The following is a 20,077-nucleotide window of genomic DNA, read 5'->3' as shown; positions in this document are numbered from 1 at the left end:
TAAAAAAACAAAGCTAATGTCTAATCAGAAGAAAGAACAAAAAACTCCACACAGAACGACCCCAGCAGAACCAGGACCGAATACGTGGTCTCACAACTCAGTGAATCAGGTCACAGTTATGTACACAATGTATTTGCTGTTGCAGATTAGTTGAATACTAACATCATCTTTAGGACCCGTATGCACCAACAGCTTCGTGCACCGGCCCCACGGAGCTGTAGAGGAGTAAGAGCTGAACTTCTTTCAGTCCCACGCAGTCAGAAAAGTGTATTCTTATCCTGAGATCTGAAGTGTGACTGAAACCACACACTCATTGATTGACCCCTACTTTACTCTTTAGGATCTTCTACGTATAGAGAACTCACTTTGTGATGATCAGATCTAGTCCTGTCACTTCAGTTCATCAGAGAAAAGGTTCTACATCTGCATCACATGATCCCAAACAGTCATGTGACATCAGAGCCGTTATCTGTTTGTGAGGAAACACTTTTCTCTCAGAACAAATCAGCAGATCATCTGAGGCCATAGATAGATTTGAAGGGAAATCTATTTAAATTATCAATTGAAACTTAATTCAGCTAAAGTACAGAGAGAGATGATGTTACATATTAACAACAGAGTAATTATACGAAATATTTGTTTTATTATTGTTATTGTTATTATTTGTATTATATATAATATATATATATTATGTAACACTGTTCAAATCAATTCAAAGATGATATCCTTAGATTATTTGATCCTATGATGCTGTCATGTCACATAGATAATTGGGTCCTTTGATACCATATGTTATTTGATTATTTAACTTACTTATAAAGGAGCAACAGGTTCAATTGACTACATATGAAAGAGCAACACGTACAATTGACTTAGATATAAAAGAGATGATGTTACATATTAACATCAGGGTAATAATAAGAAATATTTGTTTATTATTGTTGTTGTTATTATTTATATATATATATAATATAAATATAGGTTATTTGATCATTTGACTTACATATAAAAGAGCAACAGGTACAATTGCCTTATATTTAAAGGAACAACACCTCTCATGAGTCCAATCACTCCATCAGTAGACCTCAGTTGCACGAGAACCTTCTCTCTGACAACTTCCTCAAAACGCGACAGATGACAGTCCTACATTGGATCAGTGTAGCTGACTGCCGCGCCGTGCTGTCCCGTTCTCCGCAGTCCGTGCTGTTTTCGTTCTGTTTTTTTTGTCTTTCGTTCAGTTATTTTCTCCCCTTGCTCCCCTGTTAGCAAGCTGACTCCCAGTTCTGCACTTTAATCCGCTCCTTTTTTTTCCTCCTCCTCCCTCCCGCTTCGCGCCAGGCCTCGCCGCACTGGCCGCACCAGCCGCCTCCTCTTCACCTGTGCTCTCCTCGCTCAGACTGACTTCCTCACTGTCCCCAGACTCATCTTGAACCTCCTCTGTTTCACTTGTGTTGCACACACACTCCTCCAATTTATTTAAACACAGGCTGCATTTAGTATTGTTCCGGGCATTCCCTTAGTATATGTCCCGGCTGTACACACATCCTGCATACTCTTATTTGCTTGTCGTGAATTACTCTAAAGTAGTCCGCTCCCAGCGCAGTATTGAATCTGGCTGAGTACGGCAGTGATTGGACCTGATTATTGAATTTTAGCTTGAGGAATCTTGTCCCGTCCGCCACGTTGGTACTCGACCACATCCTCCTCTTGATTGGTGACACAGCCTAATAATATTTTGCATAAGAACGTCGTTTTTAAGGTTACCTATGTGTATAATTTAAGCTTGTGTAAATACAGTTACAATACCTATGAAGTAAAAATATAAATACATTTTGTAGCTTTCTGGAATAAAAACAGTCAAATGTAGATGGAGTTTCAGGGGTAAAAAGCATTGTAGCCGATGCAGTACAATTTAAGTAAATGGGAACTCCTTCAAACGAATAAAATCAATTTGGGAAAAAACTTTTAAACTACAAAGGATTTCATTAGTCAAGTTATTCTATTTTGTTGTCAGTTTGCTTTAATGTCACAGTGTCATTGATTGCTATGATGCCTAAGATTCCTTTGATTTCTCAGCTGGGCCATTTCTATGCCTCTGCGCCTATGCCTATACCAAATGTACCGGTTGCAAAGCTGAAATATTTATACAATCTGAGGAGAAATAAGAGAGTGTGGGTGTTTTGCTTTGGCCGAAAAAGAAGGTAACTATTACACCATGATGTAAGACACCATCCATAGGCAATGCCACTACTTTTCGTCATAGTTATCCTATTCTTATAATTATGTGTGCATAATGATATATATAATATTTTAGTATTAAGTAGCCCCGAATGAAATGTGAAGTGTGTGTGTTTGAAATAGAATTAAATCTGTAAAGATGAACGTCACAGCCCGGCTCACGACTGTGACAATGAGGGAGACGACACGGGTGAACTGTCACTATTTCAGGATATTTATTTAACAAAATAAAAATTATAAGCAACAACCAAAGTCTCCAAAAACAAAACAGAAGGGTGCTGGCCAGAGCACACCTGGCCGAGATGTGCTCTGATTGTCGCTGATTTCCACTCCACCTGTAGCTCTGGGAACTGAAGAAACGGGACACCTAGTGTCCAGATGAGAAGGGGTCGTCACAATAAAGAAAGTCTGTTTGAATGCTTAAAATGACATGTTTACACGCTGCAATTTACACAAACACTTTCACATACTGCACACGTGTGTACATTCTGGTTAAACACAGTGTTTGTTGACACCAAGGCCTTCATTTGTAATAAGAATGTGTTATTGGCTATAAAAGTCTGAGAAGACTTGATCTATTGATCAATAGGTAACATATAATGACAGGTTAACAGAGATTTCTCACACACGGGTCAAACAGTTTTTCAGAAACGTTTGTCAGGTTTTAATGATTATTTAGACAAATAATGATAATCATGGCTTGAAATGAATATTTGATCAAATTCAACATGGATATAAAATGTAGCAGTACTTCTATAATGACTCTCCAGCATCTGGAAAATAAATTATGTAGCCTGTTGACTTTTGGTGTTAATTGAGAGAAATGTGCCACAATTTTAATTTAATTATTGCTTGAAGTGAATATTGACAAATTCAACATGGATATGAACTGTATCGCTACTGACTCTCCAGCATCCTCAGCATGAAACGTTCACGGCTCTGATAGGAAGTCTGGCTCAACTTCACCAGGAGCCTCGGCCATCAGCGGTGTGTTTGCTACCTGAACAATTACTTGATTTTATTAAAAAGAGATCCTCAGCAGGTGCTTGTTTTCACTCGGTGTCTCTGAACGAACATGTGGAGCCGCTAGGGAACGGGTTTTGGTGGAGCTGTGGTGCTTTTGAACTCATTTTAGGAGAGAAACTAGTGGGAAAAGCCGCTGAGCAGCGCTGCTCACCGCGGTGAACGGCTCGTGTTTGGAGGCTCCACCGACCAAATGCAGAGAGCATCAGAGCTCTTCATGACTTCAATATGAAGACAAATAAGTCCGCTACCTGCTTCCTCACTGTCAGCCTCCAGCACCGCTCACCCACTGAGTTTTAACTCGTTTATCAGTGAAGAGAAAACACAAGTGTCTCGGCGTTCACACTAAACACGGGAGCCACGGCTCGACTGAGTCTCCACGGTTCTCATGGTGTGTCCAAGTACCACCTCCCGATCGGGACTCTCCATCAGTTCGGTAACTCTCTCCGATAGTTCGTCGTTGATCTATACGCAAAGAGAAAGATGGCAGAAGTCGCTCCAGCTCCACTCGCCGCCAAGGTTAAAGCGGCCAAGAAGAAGGTCGTGAAACCGAAGACCGCCGGCCCCTGCGTCAGTGAGCTCATCGTGAAGGCCGTGTCCGCGTCCAAGGAGCGAAGTGGCGCGTCAGTGTCCGCCCTCAAGAAAGGCTCTGGCTGCCGGAGGCTACGATGTGGAGAAGAACAATTCTCGCGTCAACACCACCATCAAGAAGCTGGTGGTCAGTGGGACCCTGGTCCAGACCAAGGGAACCGGGGCCACCGGCTCGGTCAAGATGAGCGAGAAAGAGGCAGTGAAGAAGGCCGCTCCCAAAGCGAAGAAGCCCGCCGACAAGAAGCCAGCAGCCGCTAAAAAGTCCCCGAAGAAGGTGTCGAAACCAGCAGCGGCCAAGACGCCCACCATGAGCCCCAAGAAGATGGTGAAGAAGGCGCCTGCTGCCAAGAAAGCCCCCGCGAAGAAGGTCGCCAAACCCAAAGCGAAGAAGACAGCAGCCAAGAAGAAGTGAGCTGTCCTCACTGTGAAACATGTCCATCCTGGTAAAAGGCTCTTTTAAGAGCCACACACGTCTTTCCACAAAGAGCTGTTTCCTCATCAATCATCACCACTTTCACTAAATATGTAGAGACAGTTCTTAACTAAAGGGAGTCAAGATAGATTGAACAATATTAGATGTCTTACTTACAATGTTAAGATTAAGAAGTTATTAAATATCAAAACATCAAATAATATAAAACATAGCTTTAAACTCTGTGAAGGAGTAGCCTACTACTACTTACACACATGCATCATGTAACATGATGTTCAGCGATTTGGTCATTACTTCATATACCATACTTTTTAAACATTGTGCCTTAGTTGTTCTATTTATCATAGTTTCCTCGTGTCTTTACTTGCTAATTATATAAATGACAGCTGCTTAGAAAAATGACAATTCCATGTAACCATACTGTACTGCAGTAACCTCAGGCAGCCAACAGATGGAGCTGCTCTCCAAATGATGTGAACCGAAACAACGTCCACTACCAGATGAACTCTCCTGCATGTCCTGTCAGAAGCTTTGTTTTCCAGTCGCTCAGCTTCTCCTGTTTTATTGCAGCTGCTTGTTTGAGTCATAGAAATGAGCTCTGTAGCTGCATCAACTTGATCAGTGGGAAAGTCACAAGGTTAAATTTACTAACAAGGAGTAGAGGGTTTTTCCAGGTAAAGCTTTTCTCAGATTTATGTTTAAAGCACTAATTAATTAAAAAAGTAAAATAGTAAAATAAAAGAAATACTTAATTGTTTTAATCTTGTTTCAGGATCATGGACAGAGATGTTTGTTTTGTTTAGGTGCTGCACTTCAACAGTGTGATGCCCTGAATGGATGTTGTGGAGCAGAGTGCAGCCGCTTTACGCTTCAAGTCTGTGCAGAAACACACGTAGGTGAAAAATTAGATGACTGTATCTAGACAACTATACAAAACACTATTGTGTTACCACAATAAGGAAGTGTTGTCGACATTACTCATGCCATGGGGAGAATCGTAATAAAACCATAATACATCTATGGTCAAGCAAAATAAATCTATCATGTTGCTAAAATGATCTGTCTAATGTCTTAATACAAAAAGATTAACAAACAGACATTAACATGAATACTATACACACACGGCCATTTAGAGCATATATAAATTCACACAGAGCCACTACATGTGTTGCTATTTTTTTCTGACTGATTATTTTTCTGACTGACCAATGACAGCTTCCCATGTCAGCTGACCTGACTCATTATATTCAAATAGAAATCTGAGCCTGAGCCCTGAAGGGCGACTGGGTGAAGGACAGATGTAGTTATTATTTGAGTTCCTGATCGTCACCATTGCTTAAATTATTATATAATGAATGTGTGTTCGGTGTGTTTGAGCAGGTTTGTATGACATAAATGGCTGTGCGTGTGCATGTCTCTAAAGACGGCAAAGTATTATGATCTGGCCTCATCAGCTCACCTGATGAGGCCAAAGCTATTTGAGTTCAGTGAAGAAGAGCCTCAGAAAACAAGTGGAGCTTCTGGTTGAATTGATCAGAGTCACGCTCGTCTTGGGAACAAGAGTAAACTTCAATGCTCAAAACATTTAATGGAGGAATTCAAACCATTCAGATGGCGACAGAGCTCCATGCACTGTTGTTCAGGACAGCCTCATCACTGTCACACCAGAAGAATCACAGGAAGAAATGTATACAATAATAATAATGATGGCTGAGTTCCATTTTGCTGCTCCAGTTTCATGGTCCTGGTGTTGTGCATGCTGGATCACTGTCATGTGTACTGGGGCACTTTAATACAACAGAGGACCTGGTCAATGTTTTGAATGAAAACCTCATTTATGTGAAACACGTCTATAATCCCACACGTGACCGGACACATAGCACCTAACTTTAAAAAAAAAAAAATGACTTTACAGCTTCATTAAAACTATCATCAGAGTTATTAATTAGGAAAACATTACTCTGTAAATAATAGTTAGTAATTATTGTAATAAATAATTATCACTACCTCTTCCCCAAGATTTGCATCATGTAGCATATGAGACGTTGAGGGATCATTTAATCTGTTATAGCCACATTACTTTTCATTTGACAAATATTAACATGTGTTGTTTGTCTATTAATTTTGTTCATCTTGACAGATAAAAGCATGTTCCTTTAATGCCGTGGATCCATTTGCATAAGGCATATTGAAATTTGAAGTACGTCTTATTTATATTAGGTTTCCAGATGTACACTGGTTTCCTCAATTACTGACAAGAACATCTGACACATCATAACCATTCCAGTTTTGACGGCTAATGTGCAACATTAGTAGCTCTTTAAAGAATACACATTGGAGAGTATGCAAGCTAAGACCCGGCCTGCTATTAATCTAAAATAGATTAATATTGCTGCTTTCACTTCACGTGTCAAATAGAGCCATGGTCAGAGCTGCAATGAAATCAAATATTTATTTTAAATGAGATGACTTAGCTTCGTCTGACAAACTGATCTACTCGGCGTAAACAGCTTAAGCTATTTAAAAAGGTGCCTTTGGTAAAACATTCCAATTGTTTTGAAAGACAAACATGTCTCCCAGGGATGGAGCCTATATACACAAGTGAAATCTTTGCAGCCTTGAACATAATTGTAATGGTTGCATTACAGGCATTCATCGACAGAACAATTATACCCCACTGATATAGTCTCGTGATGAGAAAGGTTAAGTATTACTGAATGCTATGAACACAAATATCACTAGTATCAGGATGGCCGAGGCTCCTGCTGAAGTTGAGCCAGACTTCCTATCAGAGCCGTGGATGTGTCATGCTGAGGAGGCTGGAGAGTCATTCTAGAGTTAGGACTCAATTTTATATCCATGTTTAAATAATACATTTTACTAAATATTCACTTCAAGCAGGGATCAAATTGATATTGTGGCACATTTCTCTCATTTATTACAAAAAAGTTAACAGATTGTATCATTTATTTTGCAGAATATGTTTATGATTTAGTGGTATTTGCATTTTCTCTGCTGTCTGATTTAATAAATACCAACTTTGGCTCTTCACATTAACACTAGGATACATGTTTATGTATATTATTTGAATCATTTTTTGTGTAAAATAATCATTAAAACATGACAAATGTTTTTGAAAAACTATTTGTCTCATGAGTGAGATATCTTTCAACCTGTCCATATGTTACCCATTGATCAATAATCCAAATCTTCTCAGACTTGTATAGCCAATAACACATTCATATTACAAATGAAGGCTTTAGTGTCAACAAACACACTGTGTATGCAAAATGTACACAAGTGTGTACATTGCTGGGGGTAAATAGTAGCATGTTAACATGTTCTTTGAATCATTCAAAAATACTTTAATCATGTAGTACATCATAAAAAAACACACCTTAAATTTACTCTTAAGTTACAATTTGCTATTATAATTTATTTAGAATCATAATTATTTCAAATTGAGGATTACAGGAGGGATAAGGGAGAAATATAAATTGGTTTGACCACAGTTTTTCACACAATGTTGTTCAATATTCACAGAGAGAGTAGTAAGCAAAAAATGTATATTTGTCAAGCTTGGTAATACTGTAAACGACTTTAAAGAATGTTTCCCTTTGACCTTAAAGTCGCAGTCATGTGTCGGTAACAACACCTAAATTACACTCGGGAGATTAGCTCCATGGTTTAGTAATCAAAGACCTGTTTTAAACCTGATATCACAGCAGCTGGATAACCAAAATTATATTCACCTGGCCATGGAAGATAGCCCAATATATATCTATGATAAGAAAGCACTGAGAAATAGCAGTCATAGTTCTAACAATACATCTATCCCTCTGACCCTGAGGAGCAATTATTTCATACGCTTCTTTACAAATACAATTATCACCACCAGGGGGGAAAAAACACCTCATGAATTACAGATCACTGATTTGAGAGAGAACAACGCGTCCTGCAGTAGAAAACTGCAATTGGATTTAAAAACAATTATTTTCAATTGTAAAGGTATGCAGGGTGTTTAGAATGTATTCAACAGGATTATTTTCAATTTTATGACCAGAGTTACATTAGTTAAGAGTGTCTGTTTACATATGGATGGACATGTCATTAGAGCGAGGACAATTTGTCTCCATAGAGAAAGTGTGTGGCTCTTAAAAGAGCCGTTGGTTTGAAGTCTCCGCAGAGTGGTTTACTTGGAGCTGGTGTACTTGGTCACGGCCTTGGTGCCCTCAGACACGGCGTGTTTAGCCAGCTCCCCGGGCAGCAGCAGGCGGACGGCGGTCTGAATCTCCCTGGAGGTGATGGTGGAGCGCTTGTTGTAATGAGCCAGACGAGAGGCCTCACCGGCGATGCGCTCGAAGATGTCGCTCACGAAGGAGTTCATGATGCCCATGGCCTTGGAGGAGATCCCAGTGTCGGGGTGGACCTGCTTCAGCACCTTGTACACGTAGATGGCGTAGCTCTCCTTCCTGGACTTTCTCCTCTTCTTTCCGCCCTTACCGGGGGCCTTCGCCACCGCTTTCTTGGAGCCCTTCTTGGGCGCGGGCTTCGCTACTTCAGGCATTGTCACGAGATTTTTTTCCGTTCAAATGAATACAGACGTTGGCGGCCAGGCTGTATTTGAACACATCACATGCAAATCATTATGTGCCGTTCCCTCTCTGTCATTGGCTGAATGTGGAGCGCCAGTGTAACAGCACGTGGGAGTGTCTCCATATTCATGAGTCTATTATTCTGCTGCGGACAGAGGTTGAACTGTTGAGCTCAACGGGAACATTTGGGGGGTTAAGATATGCAAGATGTCTGAAACTTATTATGATTCATGTTAGTATCACATAAGTATCATTTAAAACAATCTGAACCAAAGCAACCTGATAAATGCACAGCTCTAAATGATAAGGGAACACTTAATGGTCACAGTAAAACACCAAGTCAGTTCGACTTCAGGTTCATCAATCTGTCCATTTAGGAAGCCCAAGTGATTGTGAATGCATATCATGGGTTTTGGTCTGGGTCTCTCCTCATCCTTCCTGACTGAATCTTCTGAAGTTTCGTGTTCTGCTAGTGTCCTTTTCACTACCTGTAGCATGAGGCGGTCCCTGAAGTCCTATCAGGTAGCAGAGATAATCTAGCTCCTCCAGGATAGAACACCCAAACGTGCAGGAGCAAGAAGGTTTGTTGTGTGTTGTAGAAGAGCATCAACCCATCAGCAGGACTGGTATCGGCTCCTTTGTGCATGGAACATATACAGGTGTAGCTGGCCAATAGGGAACAGCCCTCCCAAAGATAAGAAGGGAAAAGAAATTGTGATCAATTTGTCACATTTTTTTTATAATCGTCATTATTATTTTAAATCTATTAAATTAGACAAATTCAATAGAAACGTGGTCCTGCCTGCAGCCTCTGAATAGTGTAGTCCAATTATCTGCAACGTCAAGACCTGTTTAATACAGTACACAGAGATTTCAGCTGGTTAGAAGTCGCCCACATCACTCAGATAGACTTTCATTAAAAGACGTTGTGTTTCAAAGTGCAGGCGCTGCAATCCCAGACAGCACACACACACACACACACAAAGGCCCTGGGGCCCCACTCACTCGCTCAGAGCTACACAGTGATATGTGAGGAGCGTTACCATGAACAATCTGGTAAGTGAGTTTGTTGAAGAACAGTGGACACAGTTATAATACAAAGTTTCTCTCTGGTAACATCTGGTTACACAACCGATCAAGTGGTGTGTTTTATTTTATTGTGTATTGATATAGTTTCTCCATTAACATCCATTCAGTGCAACAAACTGTTGAGGCTCAGCACCTAAACAAACAGCTCTGTCCATGGTCCTGAAACGATACTTTAACAATGTAGTTTTTTTAAATTATACTCTGAAACTTAACTTGGTGTTCAAGTGATCAATAAAACAGGAATAGCTGAGCTACTGGAAAACAAAGCTTCTTACAGGACATGTAGGAGAGTTCAACTGGTAGTGGACCTTGTTCCGATTCACATATCTGGAGAGCAGTTACATCTGTTGGCTGCCTGATGTCACTATAGTATATATACACACATACATTATATATAAATAACAGTATAATAAAACTGTATAAATATTAACAGTTTCTAAATGTCACGTATATATTTTTGATATTTAAGACCAAATAGACTGATTAATAATTATACTATTTGAGGTTTTGATATAACATAACTACGAAATGTTGACATTGTAAGACATATTCTCTGAAAACGGCTGATGTGTTGAGCAGAGGATGTGAGCTCTCATTGACTCGGTGTGTGGCTCTTAAAAGAGCCGTTGTGTTGTTGAGCTGTTGGAAAGTGAGTTTATCCGCCGAAGCCGTACAGAGTGCGGCCCTGTCTCTTCAGAGCATACACCACGTCCATGGCGGTGACGGTCTTCCTCTTGGCGTGCTCGGTGTAGGTGACAGCATCGCGGATCACGTTCTCCAGGAAAACCTTCAACACGCCGCGGGTCTCCTCGTAGATCAGACCGGAGATACGCTTCACTCCGCCACGGCGAGCCAGGCGGCGGATGGCGGGCTTGGTAATCCCCTGGATGTTATCACGCAGAACTTTGCGGTGACGCTTTGCGCCTCCTTTACCGAGCCCTTTCCCTCCCTTTCCTCGTCCAGACATCTTTCTTTAGTAAGATGAGATTTAGTGAATGGACTACTTCGCGGGAACCACAGCTATTCATGGCCTGACTGAGGACCTGGTAGAAGACAGAGGCAGGCGTTTTCTTCCTCTGTGGATTATCATGGCCGCTGATAATTAAGTCTATGGTGCGCTGGCGCCTCCACAGGTTTGGATGTAGGACGGTAGATATTAAAGTCTGACACTTTATCAGTTTTGTGTAGCAGTAGGACTGTAGCACCTTTCCATCAGGTAGGAATAGTGCCTGTGAAAAAGGCTTGGTTTAAAATAAGAGTAGCATTAGTACTGATTGTGGAAGTACTTAGTCAATGTATGAATATTGAGCAACCTTGAATGAAAAACAGTGGTCACACAAAGACTCCACGATTTCTCACTTAGCCCTCCTGTTATCCTCAAATTTAAATAGTTTATCCTTTGAGCCCTTTTGACCTAAGCTATTAAAACCCTCCATAACATTATTTGAATACAAATTGTAGCCTCAGTGGCCAAGTATGTATCCGAGTATAATGTCAAGTATGACATTATACTTAACATGTGACTATGTTCACCTGTCATTTGGCATCATTGGATATTGACCAGTTTTAAAAGCACCTCATGTATGTTTGAAAGTGTTGTTGATTACAACCTGACATTCTGCTGTATTCTGTTTAACTATATTCATCTGGTTTCATTTGCAGATATGGACATTGGATAAAATGCTCTTGGCTTTGTGGGGGCATCCTTAACATTGTATTTTCATCCCCCGCAAACTGTAGCTGTCCGTCCACAACGACGGGGAGCTTGTCAACGTGTTTGTTTGTCCTGAATATGAGAAGAGCCGGTTTGGTCTAATTTCAACAAGTATTTATTAAGATGACACCTTGTGAGTCTTCAGTAAGCATGCACCATCTCCAGACAAAACAATGCCTTACCCATCTGCCCTCCTGAAGCTGGGCCAGCTGCATGAACTCTGTGTGGAAGCTAAGGGAGGTATGCTTCAATATAAAAGTATGTGAAATAAAAATCCTACAAAAACCCTTCACGAGTTTATGTGTCCGTGTCAGCATCACGTTGAGACCGCAATAAGCATTTAAATGGTAAAAAAAAAAAAAATTTGTAAAAAAAACCTTGAACGGGATTCGAAACAACAAGCTGAAACACTATAAGCTTCTAGCCTGATGACGATCTCACTACGCCACCGAGTCGCTGAAATTTGCATCGCGCGTTAGATAAATGTCTCGTTCTTTGCTTTGTCAGCTGTATATCACCAGATGTGCTTTCAGGTAACGCCCATGTCATCTGGTGATAGTCCGAACACAGAATAAACGCTTTAAACGTAATACCAGGCTTTACAAATCTGACGCTCCTCTTCATAGGAGACACAGGGAGCATTGAAGAACACACACGCGTCACCAGCTCCACTCGAAGTGCTTTTGTTTGTCGCTGGTGATCATTACAACGCGCACACACCAAACAACAGGTACATGTAAACATCCCTCACATCAACAAGGCGGAAGCTCGAGCGGTGTTTTCATGAGTTAAGTTGGTGAACGTGCTTCTAATGGACGTGTGGAGCTGCACGTGTCCTCCTGTGGCTGCTGGTTAAAGTCAGCGGACGGGATTTTAAAAGATGTTCTCGTTGTTGTCGATGATCAGGTTCTGTCATCGGAGAATGAAAACAACCCAACCGCTCATCCCAGAACGGGTGTGTTGGTTTTTCGTAGTTTCTGTAATGCAAGTGTTGTTTATCTGTGTGAAATCAACAGATGATCTGTCCGAAGTGTGTCGAGTGTGTTGTCAACATGACACATGGGTTGTTTTCATTCTCCGATGGCAGAACCTGATCATCGACAACAACGAGAACATCTTTTAAAATCCCGTCCGCTGACTTTAACCACCAGCCACAGGAGGACACGTGCAGCTCCACACGTCCATTAGAAGCACGTTCACCAACTTAACTCATGAAAACACCGCTCGAGCTTCCGCCTTGTTGATGTGAGGGATGTTTACATGTACCTGTTGTTTGGTGTGTGCGCTTCGAGTGGAGCTGGTGACGCGTGTGTGTTCTTCAATGCTCCCTGTGTCTCCTATGAAGAGGAGCGTCAGATTTGTAAAGCCTGGTATTACGTTTAAAGCGTTTATTCTGTGTTCGGACTATCACCAGATGACATGGGCGTTACCTTAAAGCACATCTGGTGATATACAGCTGACAAAGCAAAGAACGAGAAATTTATCTAACGCGCGATGCAAGTTTCAGTGACTCGTGGCGTAGTGAGATCGTCATCAGGCTACAAGCTTATAGTGTTTCAGCTTGTTGTTTCGAATCCCGTTCAAGGTTTTTTTACTATTTTTTTTTTTTTTTTTACCATTTAAATGCTTATTGCGGTCTCAACGTGATGCTGACACGGACACATGAACTCGTGAAGGGTTTTTGTAGGATTTTTATTTCAGCAAGACCTTCAGTAGATCACCGCACTGCACACACAGACACTGTTTCCTCATCAATCATCACCACTTTCACTAAATATGTAGAGACAGAGTTCTTAACTACAGGGAGTCAAGATAGATTGAACAATATTAGATGTCTTTCTTACAATTATAAGAGTAAGAAGTTAGTAAATATCAAAACATCAAATATTATAAAACATAGCTTTAGACTCTGTGAAGGACTAGCCTACCACTACTTACACACATGCATTATGTAACATGGTGTTCAGCGATATCGTCATTACTTCATATACCATACTTTTGTAGAGTGTGCCTTAGTTGTTATATTTATCGTAGCTACCTCGTGTCTTTCCTGGCTAAATATGAAAGTGACAACTGCTTAGAAAAATGACAATTCCGGCCTCACATCATGTAACCATACTGTGCTGTAGTAACCTCAGGCAGCCAACAGATAGAGCTGCTCTCCAAATGATGTGAACCTGAGTAAAGTCCACTACCAGAAGAACTCTCCTCCATGTTCTGTCAGAAGCTTTGTTTTCCAGGAGCTCAGCTTCTCCTGTTTTATTGCAGCTGCTTGTTTGAGTCATAGAAATGAGCTCTGTAGCTGCATCAACTTGATCAGTGGCTGTTATTAAACTAAAGTATTGATGAACTGTCATCAGACACTGCAACACCAACAGAGGGAAAGTTAAATTTATTAACAGGGAGTAGAGGGTTTTTCCAGGTGATGTCTTTTAAGAGCCACGTTACTGCACTGAAGACAAAAGTCCTTAGTTGCTCTGCTGGTTGAAGACTGTTAATACATATAATACACTTAAGAATTGACTGCAGAGTTTAAAGTACATAGCAATACCATTCAAGCATTAAATAAACTACTTTCTGTAAAGTAACTACAGTACAGCACAAGGAGTAGTTGCACAGGTATAAACATTTAACTGCATTTTAGTTTTACAACATTGACTAACAGCAAACAGTTGTTAGTATTTCACAATACTACATGAAATAGTTTACAGTGAAAAATATTTGTTACATTAGTAGCTCTGAAAAGAATACACATAGGAAAGTATGCAAAGTAAGACCTCTGTGTGTCCTCCTGTGTACACCAGATGGATCATTGCAGAAAACATGTCTGTGGGACAATAAATGTATCTCGTAACTTATTGATCAATGGGTAAAATATGGACAGGTTGAAAGATATCTCACTCATGAGACAAACAGTTTTACTGATTATTTTAAACAAGTAATGATTCGAATAATATACATAAACATGTATCCTAGTGTTAATGTGAAGAGCCAAAGTTTGTATTTACTAAATCAGACAGCAGAGAAAATGCAAATATCACTAAAGCATAAACATATTCTACAAAATAAATGATACAACCTGTTGACTTTTTGTAATAAATGAGAGAAATGTGCCACAATATTAATTTGATCCTAGCTTGAAGTGAATGTTGCGTAAAATGTACTATTTAAACATGGATATCAAATTGAGTCCTAACTCTAGAATGACTTTACAGCATCCTCAGCATGACACATCCACGGCTCTGATAGGAAGTCTGGCTCAACTTCAGCAGGAGCCTCGGCTACTGCTGAAGTCTTAGCTTGCATACTTTCCAATGTGTATTCTTTGCAGAGCTACTAATGTAACAAATATTTTACTGAAACCTTTCTTACGAAAGTTTTCAGTTAATGTTGTAAAACAAATAAAAAAGGATGAATGATTAAACCTGTCAAAATATTTATTGTAATAAACTGTAGTTAATTTACAGAGTGTAATTTATTTAATACTTCAATGGTAGTGATATATACTTTAAACTCTGCAGTCAATTAATTTAGTGTGTTTTATGTATTGACAGTCTATAACAAGCAGAGCAGAGGAGGACTTTTGTCTTAAGTGCAGTGAAGTGGCTCTTAAAAGAGCCGTTGTTATGGTCAGTGCAGCAGCAGCAGTTTAAGCTCTCTCTCCGCGGATGCGGCGGGCCAGCTGGATGTCCTTGGGCATGATGGTAACCCTCTTGGCGTGGATGGCGCACAGGTTGGTGTCCTCAAAGAGGCCGACCAGGTAGGCCTCGCTGGCCTCCTGCAGAGCCATGACAGCGGAGCTCTGGAAGCGCAGGTCGGTCTTGAAGTCCTGAGCTATTTCTCTCACCAGGCGCTGGAAGGGCAGCTTGCGGATCAGCAGCTCAGTCGATTTCTGGTAGCGACGGATCTCTCTCAGAGCCACGGTACCGGGCCTGTAACGGTGAGGCTTCTTCACGCCGCCGGTGGCCGGGGCGCTCTTACGCGCAGCCTTGGTGGCCAGTTGCTTCCTGGGGGCTTTGCCTCCGGTGGATTTACGGGCGGTCTGCTTGGTTCTATATCGTATAGGCTTCGCCCTTTAAGGCTATCGCTAGTGGGTTTATCCCTCGCGCGCATGCGCAGCACTGAAAACTTTAGTCCACGCCCACCAACGGTGGGCTCCGCCCCGGTCTCACCTGCATAAATTGGGGTGAGACCGGCCGCTCGCTTCCCATTTTTCTTCAGCCATGAAGCAGCACACTACTTCCAACATTTGCCTGTGCCCGGAATGCCGAACCGGGTACATAATGTCCGATGACCTCCACCCGCGCTGCGAGTCCTGCCTCGGCCCGGAACACGCCGGTCGGGCACTCACCCCCGGAGCTAACTGCGCGTTCTGCAAACTCCTCGAGGAGCCAGAGAGACGCAGACGAGCTGAGGCTTACGCTGAGATGGACGGCGAAGGGTTCGCCTCGCAGCGCGCTTTTAGATTGGACGACACCATCGAATTTTTTAATGATGATCGTGGACCGGAGTCAGCCGACTCCGCTCCCGGAGCTGAAGAGCATTATCCTCCCGTAGGTTCCCCCCTCGGGACCGAGGGGTCGGACTACACAGACACTCCGGTGTCCGCTCAGCCTTCGGGCATTGGTGCCCTCGTGCAGCTGATGCCAGCAATGATTGAGAAGGCGGCGACTTCCAGGCAGCTGTCGGTGCCATTTCCGCAGGTCGCGGCTACGCCAGATAACCTCATCGGTGTCGTCGCACCGGCACGTCGGCCCCGGCAGGACGCGTGCTGGCCTTGTTTCCCGGGGATCCAGGATTACATGGCCCGATCAGCGGAGGAGCCTGGGAAATTGAAGTCCCCGGTCCTCTCTTACACCCCCTTCACAAGAGTGGCGGGGATTTCCCAGGATGGGTTCCCACCTGTGCCTCCTTTAGAGCCGAGCTTGGCCGCTGTCTTCGGCGTGAAGGTGAATCCGCTCGGGGGTCGGCGCCCTGTACCGCCTTATAATAGAAAACCGCATTTCGGGCCAGATGATTTTTTTTTTTTTTTTTGGTGCTCGTGCCGCCTCCCACGTGACATGAGAAAGTGCCGCCCCGGGCGGCTGCCCGGTTCGCCCGTCCCTAAAACCGCCACTGTGTGGCACTAAGTGTTTACAGTTCAACCACACAGCTTTTGTTAATAGTGAATAATCAATGTATATCTTAAATGAAGTTCAAGTTACACTGCATATTATTTTCATGTTTAAGTTAAGTATAAATGAAATGATATAGTAATGATGTTATCATATAAATAGAATCTGAATCCTGTAATTCTGAATGCTGAGATGGCGAGCTAAACCCAGATCGTGGATGCAGTATGGCCAACTGTATGATCCAGATCAAACCTGATCCTTTATCGAGAAGACATCAGACCCCAGTACTGCCCGTCAGGTAGACAGGTAGGACTGAGTTTAGAGACATAAAGACCCGGACCAGAACGGAACCAGTGAATCTTCAAGCACACACTATCCTGGGAACTGAATATATACACACACTAAAAGGAAAGTTATTTTAGGAGAATAATATAATTTAATGTTTTTTTATTATGTTATACTGTTATATATTGTGATTGTTTGGTGACAGATTCTAAATAAATAAATTGGTAATTTGTTCAACTTGTTCTTTGACATCTCCTTCGAATCTAGGTCGATATTTAGTGATTTTTCTAATACTAGCCACAGACAAGTGCTACATATATATATAATGTAAATAATAACAATAATAAACAAATATTTCTTATAATTACCCTGATGTTAATATGTAACATAATCTCTTTTATATGTAAGTCAATTGTACGTGTTGCTCTTTCATATTTAGTCAATTGAACCTGTTGCTCCTTTATAAGTAAGTCAAATAATCAAAGTATCAAAGGATCCAATTATCTATGTGACATGACAGCATCATAGGATCAAATAATCTAAGGATATAATCTTTGAATCGATTTGAACAGCGTTATGTAATATATATATGTTATATATAATATAAATAATAACAATAACAATAATAAAACAAATATTTCTTATAATTACTCTGATGTTAATATGTAACATCATCTCTCTGTGTACTTTAGCTGAATTAAGTTTCAATTGATAATTTAAATTGATTTCACTTCAAATCTATCTATGGCCTCAGATGATCTGCTGATTTGTTCTGAGAGAAAAGTGTTTCCTCACAAACAGATAACGGCTCTAATGTCACATGACTGTTTGGGATCATGTGATGCAGATGTAGAACCTTTTCTCTGATGAACTGAAGTGACAGGACTGGATCTGATCGTCACAAAGTGAGTTCTCTATACGTAGAAGATCCTAAAGAGTAAAGTAGGGGTCAATCAATGAGTGTGTGGTTTCAGTCACACTTCAGATCTCAGGATAAGAATACACTTTTCTGACTGCGTGGGACTGAAGGAAGTTCAGCTCTTACTCCTCTACAGCTCCGTGGGGCCGGTGCACGAAGCTGTTTGTGCATCTGGGTCCTAAAGATGATGTTAGTATTCAACTAATCTGCAACAGCAAATACATTGTGTACATAGCTGTGACCTGATTCACTGAGTTGTGACATGTATTCGGTCCTGGTTCTGCTGGGGTCGTTCTGTGTGGAGTTTTTTGTTCTTTCTTCTGATTAGACATTAGCTTTGTTTTTTTAACCATCCAAGGAAAACAATGGGACGTCCAGTGATGACAGAATCCTTCGTTTAGGGTTTGCAGTGAATTTAAAAGTGCGTTAGAAACGTCACTGCTCATTTCATTTAAGTTTTACTTTGCATACAAACGATTATCCATCTCCCTCTGAAACAGACACCATTTAAAGTCTTGTTGTATATTTTATTCCCACTTGGCTCAACGACCTCGTACGTCTGACAGAGCTTCGTCCAGAGGTTTAGATTCAGCCTCATAATGTGGAGGTTTAGGTTCCTGAGTGCTTTCAGTGAAAGATTTTGCACAAAGTTAATCAGTATTTCTTTTTTTAAATTATCAGTATTTGTCCCAAACATTTTTTAGACTCTAGGGTTCAAGTGGAATGTCTGTATTTGTCTAATATCTATTCTCTGGAGAGATCTTTGAAGAAATCATCTTCTTTCTATTAAATTGTGTATTTAAGCAAAGTTTTTAAAGTTTTGGATTCCCCAATGAAAAGAGTGCAGTTGTGTGGTTTCTCCTGTCTTAATGCCTCAAAGTGCATTAAAAAGGCTGGAAACGGTGAGATAAGACTACATTTGCAACTATGTTAAAGGTTAGTAGTTTATGGACTCAAGCTAAAAAAAGTCTGTGCTATTTGGCTGACATAATAAGAATAGGGTCACTCATCGTATTTTCTCAAAACGTCTTCAGTCAAATGACTTGATACCTAACATGCAGACAGTGGATGTTTATCAATCAATCAATCAATCAAAATGTATTTGTATAGCCCATGTTCACATACCACAATTTGTCTCATAGAGCTTTAACACGGTGTGACATCCTCTGTCCTTAACCCTCAACAAGAGTAAGGAAAAACTATTAAAAAAACACTTTAACAGGGTAAAAAGGACGTAGAAACATCAGAGAGAACCACATGTGAGGGATCCCTCTCCCAGGACGGACAGAAGTGCAATAGATGTCAAGTGTACTATATATATATATATATAAATATATATCAAGCAGTCCTGCTATACCAAGCAGTCCTGCTGCAATCATAATTTCTGGTCCGGTTCAGTGAAATTTGACAAAGTGTCAAAGGGAGTACTAGGGGCGCGAGGGTCTTTGACTCATGCATTGGGTGAGCACTCAGGGTGGGGGCTTAAGAGTGTGTCCCCGGGCTCGTCTGGTGCTGGAGGCGGGTCTCTGCGGAAGGGGTACTTTAATCCAGTGTCGGCTTGGTCCCCGGGATCGTATAAATCTTTCATATTTGCATCTAAGACATCACTGACACTGTGACATTAAAGCAAATTGATAGCAAAAAATTATTTGCTTAATTAATCCTTCGAAGTGTTCTTTCATATATACAGATCATTTGAGCTCTATATTGTAAAGAAGCCAAGAGTAGTTCAACATAGTATAAAACATCTCACTTCCTGTAGCTAGCAAGTGTCCCTGTAATGATTAGTCAATATTGATATGAATCTGATCAGGGCGGGACTGTGAATGTGTGAATGTGTGAATGAGGTTAGATGGGAGACTGCCTGGAAATACCAGGTGCTGTAAACTTTTTTCCACTTTTCCCTGATGTATTCACATGTATAAATAAGGTTCAGTGGGTGGCCTCATTCGCTTACGGGTTAGTAAACTCAGCCACACTACCAAAACAAACTAGTATTTACCCAAACAAAACTGAGTTGTTTAGATGTATATTCCACTTTGACGACAATTAGACAATCACATCGAAGACACACGT

The 20,077-nt window shown here is 41.1% G+C and overlaps 3 protein-coding genes and 1 pseudogene across 4 annotated transcripts in view; 2 read left to right on the top strand and 2 right to left on the bottom strand.

Moving 5' to 3' along the window:
- Positions 1–20,077, top strand: part of LOC128431094 (uncharacterized) — an 870,493-nt gene that overhangs the window by 521,421 nt on the left and 328,995 nt on the right. The window lies entirely within an intron of this gene.
- Positions 3,724–4,264, top strand: LOC128431298 (histone H1-like; annotated as a pseudogene).
- Positions 8,478–8,913, bottom strand: LOC128431111 (histone H2B). Its single transcript, XM_053417339.1, has one exon. It carries the CDS (start codon positions 8,850–8,852, stop codon positions 8,478–8,480), a length of 375 nt encoding a protein of 124 aa, XP_053273314.1. The 5' UTR covers positions 8,853–8,913.
- Positions 10,120–20,077, bottom strand: part of LOC128431095 (histone H4) — a 317,773-nt gene continuing 307,815 nt past the window's right edge. Inside the window, exons 5-7 of one of the 2 annotated variants that reach the window (XM_053417317.1) lie at positions 15,415–15,735; positions 14,914–14,925; positions 10,120–10,940 (exon numbers count right to left, since the gene is read on the bottom strand). In XM_053417317.1, coding sequence (XP_053273292.1) covers positions 10,625–10,940; positions 14,914–14,925; positions 15,415–15,735 — 649 coding nt within the window. In that variant the 3' untranslated portion in view covers positions 10,120–10,624. Of the gene's footprint in view, positions 10,941–14,913; positions 14,926–15,332; positions 15,736–20,077 lie in introns of those variants that run through there. The other variant, XM_053417318.1, reaches the window with a different exon arrangement.

Source organism: Pleuronectes platessa, chromosome 24, assembly GCF_947347685.1.
Source record: "Pleuronectes platessa chromosome 24, fPlePla1.1, whole genome shotgun sequence".
NCBI classification, from domain to species: domain Eukaryota; kingdom Metazoa; phylum Chordata; class Actinopteri; order Pleuronectiformes; family Pleuronectidae; genus Pleuronectes; species Pleuronectes platessa.
Note: the sequence above shows the minus strand (reverse complement) of the source record. Positions and strands in the feature narration are given on the sequence as shown.